Source organism: Sinocyclocheilus rhinocerous, unplaced genomic scaffold, assembly GCF_001515625.1.
Source record: "Sinocyclocheilus rhinocerous isolate Xijiao unplaced genomic scaffold, SAMN03320098_v1.1 scaffold134, whole genome shotgun sequence".
Lineage (NCBI taxonomy): Eukaryota > Metazoa > Chordata > Actinopteri > Cypriniformes > Cyprinidae > Sinocyclocheilus > Sinocyclocheilus rhinocerous.
Genome location: NW_015631070.1, coordinates 146942 through 155109, shown reverse-complemented (window position 1 = coordinate 155109; position 8168 = coordinate 146942). Strand labels below are relative to the sequence as shown.

At 35.2% G+C, this 8168-nt stretch overlaps 1 protein-coding gene across 1 annotated transcript in view; it reads left to right on the top strand.

Annotated features, from left to right (window-relative positions):
- Window positions 1–3408, top strand: part of LOC107741490 (mitogen-activated protein kinase 1) — a 31089-nt gene extending 27681 nt beyond the window's left edge. The window contains exons 6-9 of the mRNA XM_016554231.1: window positions 465–596; window positions 806–915; window positions 1881–2009; window positions 2684–3408. Of these exons, the coding sequence (XP_016409717.1) occupies window positions 465–596; window positions 806–915; window positions 1881–1997 (359 nt within the window). The 3' untranslated portion in view covers window positions 1998–2009; window positions 2684–3408. The remainder of the gene's footprint in view (window positions 1–464; window positions 597–805; window positions 916–1880; window positions 2010–2683) is intronic.
- Window positions 3409–8168: the final 4760 nt, after the last annotated feature.

Sequence of the window (8168 nt, the reverse complement as noted above, 5' to 3'; positions counted from 1 at the left end):
GTGTATGTATATATATATATATATATATTAGTATTTATAGAGTTTTAGCTTTTAGTTTTAATTACTTTTTCTTATTTGTAAGTCGCTTTGGATAAAAGCGTCTGCTAAATGACTAAAAGTAAAAGTAAAGTAAAGTAACTTTAAAGGCAATTTTCTCAATATTTAGATTTTTTTGCACCCTCAGATTCCAGATTTTCAAATGGTTGTATCTCGACCAAATATTGTCCTATCCTAACAAACCATACACCAATGGAAAGCTTAATTAGACCCCTATGACTGGTTTTGTGGTCCAGGGTCACATATATATATTAAATATTTAATATTATTTAAAAAAAAACAAGGAAATAATGATGCAACAAAACGAAGCATATTTGCTTTTCCTTTTGTTTTCTTGTTCTCCTAGTCTATATTTTCATAATTTCATATCTAATCCTTTTTATTTGTCTCCCTTCTCTGTCCTGTAGGTATTTTGGGCTCCCCCTCTCAGGAGGATCTCAACTGCATTATCAACATTAAGGCGAGAAATTACCTGCTGTCACTTCCTCTCCGCTGCAAAGTGCCCTGGAACCGCCTGTTTCCTAACGCCGACCCTAAAGGTCAGAGGTCATCTCCACACCCGCACACAAAGAAACTAGTCCTCGTATCTTGAGACCAAGCCACCTTAAACATTCACATTCTGACTATTTTTAACAACATATATTTAAATTTGGGGTTATAACAATTAAAAGCTTAGTAAAAAGAGCAGCATCCACTAGAGGTTTGTTTTTAATGAACTGGTGTGATATTTGTCTCTGTTTTCTTGTAGCGTTGGACCTGTTAGATAAGATGTTGACCTTTAACCCTCATAAGAGGATTGAGGTGGAGGAGGCGCTGGCTCACCCGTACCTGGAGCAGTACTATGACCCCTCAGATGAGGTCAGTTCACTACTAGTTTTCTTTTTTAAATTTAGTAAGGAATAGCCTTAATAAATCGTATTAGGGAAAAATATTCCCCTAAGATAACAATGCACTATGAGACAATAAGAGCAACGAGACAAACATTGCAATTATTATTATTATTGTTGTTTTTATTAATAATAATAGTAATGGTTATCGTCCATTTACAAGCTTAAAGGGGTCATATGATGCGATTTCAATGTACAGTATGTTGAAAATGTTTTTTGAACCTTAAACCGCATAAACACATTTCATTACACCAAATACACCAAATAATGTTCTCTTTAGCAGCATCATATGACCCCTTTAATAATAATTTACTAATTAATATTATTATTTTTATACTATAAGAACAATAAGAGCAACAAGACAAACAACAATAATAATAATCTTACATTTACATGCTTAATAATCACCATCATTATATATTCTTATATTCTGCTGTCAGGAACACTAGCTTCATCATATTCTCTGCTGGTTCCTATCTTAGAGTTTATGGTGGTCAAAGGTTAAGAGCGTTTCAAACATGAGCACTATGAAGTGCACTTTAATAGCCACATGGCCACAATAACCTTTGACTGTCTGGTAAAATGAAATGGGTTGTTTTAGCATCTGAATGTAAAGATTTCTAATGCTACCATATCTTGTCTGATTAGCACATTTTCCCTCTTTTGCCTTCTTTCACAACAGCAATTTTGATGATGTTTATTGTGTCTATGACTGTATTGTTTTTATCCAGAAATTACAAATTGCGTAGAGTTTAGCACTGGTCTTATTGCACAAATGGCAACACTGATGACTGTACTTGATAAATGTAGGACTTCATCTACCAACACTGAGAAACGGTTGTAGTACCATAAATATTGTTGTATTGGTATAAGCAAATGAATTGTGGGTAAAGCATTTTATCTGACAGTAACTATGCTTTATTTGTCCTTTTATAGCCTGTTGCTGAGGCTCCGTTTAAGTTTGATATGGAGCTAGATGACTTGCCCAAAGAGACTTTGAAAGAGCTGATCTTTGAAGAAACTGCACGCTTCCAACCAGGCTACCGACCATAGCCTATCACACAGGTAAACTGCAGACTGAAGCCAGATGCATGCATCAAATAAACAACAAAATCAATCACATAGGTCAAAGAAAAAACACACACACAGATGAGTCAATTTTCCATGTAACTGTGAGTGGTGAAGAATCCAGTCATTTTCAGCTCTTAAAGAGGAATTTCCATTCTGTTAATTTCTTAAAATGATTCATAGTTTCTCAGCGCTCCAGTCTTGAGTGACACATGATTCTTCAGAAATGATTCTAATGTCATTTGCTGCTTGAGAAATGTTTATTACAGTTTTGGTCCGTTTAATGCATCATTATGAAAAGAAAAAAAAAAAAAAGAGGTTTTACTAACCCCAAACTTTTGAACAGTAGTGTTAATGTGATGAACATAAATAAATGAATGGGTTTGTCAGTAGTGTAAAGAAATGCAGTGTTTCCTGCGTGTAATCCGGATGATTCTCTGGAGGGAGCAGCTGTTCCGTGGTTGTTCCTTTTACACTTCCTAGATTACAAAACAGTGAGATTCCTAGATTACCAAACCTATAAATGCTAGTGTGTTTTAATTACTCACCCAAGCCAATTTTTACAATAATTTGGCACTTTGCAAACCTCAAATTCACACTCTGCTTGGAATATAGTTGTATTTGAATTATGTTTCAACCATAACTATTCCTGTTTTTTGCTCTGTCTGTAGGTGTTGGTCTGGATTCGATCATGCTGATGCTTCTGTCTCCACTTCTGTGTCCTCTTTTGGTCTTCATCGCCATCATCACCATCGATATCTCCTCCTCTTCCTAAACTCCAAAACTACAGGCAGCCCTCGAAGTTCATCTGACCCCAGCTGAGAACATGCACTCCTGCTCTCTTCACCTGCTTCACTCCTTCGGTCTCATTACAATGAAAGCGCAGAGCTTGTCTCGCACTCACACTCTCTCTTCCTGCCCGTCTGTGTGAACGTTTGCCCGCGTGTGTTTGTGGACAACACCTCGTCAAGGTTTCTGATTCCGATTAACCCTTTTTCTCTCAGTCTCCTGATACACTTCAGTAAAAACCGTCTATGATTGTGTTATTGTTGTGCTTCTTTCTAGCCTCCTGTTAATATTTCCAACAAGCTGCTTTTCTAAAGTGTCTGTAAGCCATTTTGAAGTCCCACAGAGGTCAAACAGGGAGAGAGCGAGGGCTCCGATCTCCTCTATTCTTAAATATATATGCAGTGGACTCGCATTTATCCACATTGTGCATCGCCAATTTCCTCAAAGTGCGAAATTTGCCACGGTGCCATTTTAAGGCTTTAATGTATTTTCATAAATGCAAATATTTATGTACTATTGACCCCTTAAAATGTATTAAAAACCTGTAATTAATTTGTCTGATTATTTTATAACCCCCATATAGTGACTTGACTAATATACATGCATATACATATGTGTGTGATTTTAAAAACCTGTAATTATTTATATAAATTAAAACCTGTAGGTAATTACATTAATATATATAAATAATTATTATTTGTATATCGATTCTCAATCACTTAATCACTTCTAGAAACCTTAGAAAAGAGACAAATCTGTTACATTTGCTTAAGCACCAAAGAAAAGACCACTCTAGGCCACCTTGGAAAATGTGTACTTGTGTCCAAAATTTGACTTAAGCCCTCAAATTGCCTGCCAAAAAAAAAAGGCAAGTGCCATGCAGGTTTACATATATCCTGAAATCCAGGTGTAATCTAAAGATGCACGTAGGTCCATCTAGGAACTAGATTTGATCATTTAGATAGGTGTAGAGAAACTTCTGTCAAGGGACGAAGAACAATCCTGAGTTTTTCAGTCACAATGGGTACATTTCGAATCAATGTCTATTATAAACGTACAGTGCCTGCTCATCTGTATTCATTCTTTCCTTTTTGTATATTTCTTTATCTTTTTTTTTTTGCTTTCCCTGCGCCCCCCAGCCGCCTTGTATCAATAAGACTGTGCCCTTGCATGACTGTTAAAAAAGCTTTCTATACAAAGAAAATGGAAGTGCCACCTTGCTGGGGATTCCGCTATTGGACTCTCAGGTTTTTGTTATATCCTACCTTTTGTGGTCTCATATTTCATATATAGAGTGTAATCGGTTCAAAAAGAAGAAAAAAGCGCTTTGTTTTGCTTGTTCATTTCGGTTGCACTTCTTTCAAAATCCAGGTTCCTTTCAGTGTTTGGAGAAAAAATATTAATAATCGAGATTAGCTTTTTAGATGAACTAGCTCGAACCAGAACGTCAGGTTTAATTCCACGTGGAAATTAGGAGCCTCTAGCCATGGAAATGCACCTTTTATTAATCCATTTCAATCAGAAGATACTGTCTGCTGGTGAATGAATAACGTGGTGCGTCGAAAAGCAAGTCTACCTGGAACTGTACGTGCGGTAATGCATACTCTTGTGAAATTATACAGCACTTGAACGTTTGCGATAATGGACGTCTAAGACATTAAGTTATTGATACTGGTATGCGCATATGTGCATGGCTTCAGCAAGTGTTTCTTTCCCACACTGGCTTCCTCCTTCGGTTTACTAACCCAACATTACTTTTGCCTATACGCATCTGGCAAGACGCCACCTAGTGGTGGTATCAGATGCTGGTTGATCAAGGAGAGAATGGGCGAGTCTCTTAAATAATGAATAAAAATACAAATAAAAAATTGTGAAACTCTGTAAGATAGCTTCTGCCGAGTCAGTGTGCAGCCTGTCTGTTTCTGTGTGCCTTTATGCGTCACGAATAACAACATTTATTGTGCAGCTTTGTTTTGTTGGGGATCAGTTGTGACTTTTTTGCGGTATACTCTTGAAATTATATATATATATATTTTAAAAAAAATTGATTAATTTGAGGAAGTAAAGAAAAATAAATACGCCTTTTTCTTTCTGCCCTACCTGGTTTGATCCTGTTGTATTTTGCCTTCAAAATGTTTTGTGCAGAACTGTTTTTATTGTAAAAATGAATGTCTAGTGATTTATTATTATTGATCTTGTAAAAATGTCTCCGTGTATTAATCTCCTTTTTGTTAGCAATGGCAAACTTTTTGTTGTGATTTTCACTTACGAGCTTCGAGACCCCCATGTTTTGGTCCCTCTGGGGAAACTTGTGATTACAAATATTTCAAAATGATATTAAAATCGTTTGAATCTATTGAAAACAGTGGCATTATGTCTCAAAGGCTTGTTTTTAATGCTCAAAAAGAGACGGCCCAATGTTCATTGCCGATATTGATCTCTGCATCTGCCAAGACACGTAACTTAGAAACTGCAGAATAAAACCAATTGTATTATATTTCTGCCTCAGATTTCTGTCTCCTCCTTTTGATATTAGTGCTAGTGTTACATGTGTCACCTCGCTAACCAGAACAAATGCGTCTGTCGGTTTAAGATCAGCTGTAAAGTAAGCTGGAGTTGAGTTGTGTTCAGTCTGGATGCACGGCAGCGATCGACGTGACGTTCCGAGTCCATTGTGTTGTCTTGGTTGGCACGGCAACAGAAGTGCTCCTCTTTGCGCTCTTGATTGAGTGAATAAGAAAAGGTGCAGTGCAGTGATGTAATAATAAACGAGCATGAGCCTGATTTGGTTCCTGTGAGAGCAACCGGTGGCAGCGTCTGCAGCTTGATGAGAACTATTTAGACGTTTAGTAAAAATAAACTAGATTCTGAGTTACATGAGAAACGGTTAATAGTGCTGTGGCTGATTCTAGCTACAAGCACACTGCATTATAAATGTTCTCCTGTGAGAATGTGACATTCATTATTATATAATAATTCAGAATAAATGCCTGTATTCTTATTTACCATGAATGCATAACAAAGATCTTTATGTGAACATCCAGTTATCTGAAAGCAATTACAAATAATAGGACTGGTGCTAGTTTTTTTTTTTTTTTTAAAGGTTTATAAAATCAAATTGTTGACTACAAAAAAAAGTGTTAAATATATTGCCCAGGGAAAATTTTTTCCCCTCAAAAAAATATATTTTTTTGCTTTTAGTCGTACTTAAGCTAGAATTTTTGTAAGGGTTTTTTAATCATTAGTCTGAAAATCACTATTAAAAAGGTCCCTGCGTGGACCTTAATAATAATAATAATAATAATTATTATTATTATTATTATTGTTGTTGTTATAGTGCAATCTATTTTAGCTTAGCATTTCTATTCAGCAGGGACCTTTTTAATAGTTGTGATTATTATTATATTAGTCTTTAAGCTGTAAGTTTACCACAGCCACTGGACAATTTCTATAATTATTATGAAAATGCCTGTAGCGTTTGGCGCAATTGCAGTGTTGACACAGTAGATGGAGACAGAGTTTAACTACATTTATGACGAGCAAATACTTTCATTCTCCCTGCAACTGTACATATTATTGACTGCGGTTTCTAAACAACTCCCGCTGATGTGAGTTAGTTTGGTTGAGAGGACCGTTTGCTTATTGTACTTTTCATATATTGCCATCATTCGAGGCAGTTCTCAAGACATTTACAGACATTTGGCCAAACAGGTTTATTTACTAATAATCAATATATCATATTTATCGCTTCAACTAATACTTACATTATAACTGATGACGTTGTTGTTGTCTGAGTTAAAAGATAAAAATAGCACCAACATCCGGGCCTTCACGCTGTTTACCTGAACCACGTGTTATGCTATAAGGACTGCTGCGCGCGCTGCCGTGCGATTTGGCACGTGTCGTTGCAGTGAACGCGCATTACCGAAAACAAGCGAGATGCTGTGTGCGCGGGCTCGTGTTTGTCTGGAGCGCGGAGCCTGCGCTGATTGGCTCTGTGAGCGATCTCTCTCGGCAGCTGATTGGTTTGACACAAATTATCCTCAACCTGATTGGTTTTCATGTCTGCGGAGAGAATGTCGTCATAATAAACCTATATTCTCAAACACGTTCGATAGATTTTAAAACCAAAACAAATCTTTAGAATCTACTGTTAACTTTCTTATCCTTGTGGCAAAATTATATTTTAACAAACAAAGGTTTCTTAAGAAAATACCTACTTTTATAGATTTCTTATGTGAAGTAGAACATTTAATTAAATCACTAAGAGTAATTAATAACAAAAAATGTATTTCTTTTTTGAAGAGATATGATGAGATCTTTCATGTACCGTGATTAATACTTGTTTTGGTGTTTTTTTTTTTTTTGTTAGTTATTTTTTTAATCCTCTTTTCTTTATTTGTTCTATTCCTGCCTTTCTTATGTCCATTAAAAAGCTATTTAAATACATCTTTCTCTTTTAACAGTCATTGTCAACTTTTTTTTTCTTCTTCTCTTCTCTTATATGTTCAGATGACATTGGATGTGTTGTTGATACATTATGTGTAATGTATGCCAAGTTGTATTTCATTAATGTCATCTCTGAATTGTTTGCAATAAAAAAAAAAAGTTCGATAGAGACAATATTCTCAATTTCTACATATTGTAGCCTATATTCAATATTTTTCTATACTATATGTTGGAACTGACTACTGTCATTTTCATTGGCTGTAATATGACTGCCATTTTAATATTATTAATAAAAAAAATGTTCGCTAGAAACAGACAGATGGTATTAAAAACAACCAGAATCATGAGGTATCCTTTAGACTATAAAACCTATCCACCGAGGCAGTAAGAATATAAATCTATATAATGATAATTAAAGAAAGAAATATATACATTTAATAATGAGAGCATTCAGTGCTCAATACATATTTACTGTTGTAGCTTCAAAAGGTATCTTAATAAAATATTTTATTTAATTAATCGTATTATAGCCTAATTGTGTCTTATTTCAAATGTAAATGTAAGAGCGACTTGAAATTCACAGTCTTACTGCTTGCAACCAAGTAGTACACAGATAGAATTACTCTATGAATAAAAAAGCCACCAAGATAACAAATATTAGTGAACTTAAAGTATTCATTATTATTGTTGTTTTTGAAACCCTTTTTTTAATTTTACTCTTTTGATGATTACCTACGATATATTTTTGTTGCCTTAAAATTCCTTAAAACTGCAACTGCATAATTGCAGTCTGTAAAATTCCCACGCAGCTTTCCCACAGTATAATTAATTTACTTTTTGCGGTTTCTTTTTCAAAAGTAAGGTAGCGTGCTTGTGTAGCGTGCGAAATATTTGTGAATGAAGACAGGACAGATGTAA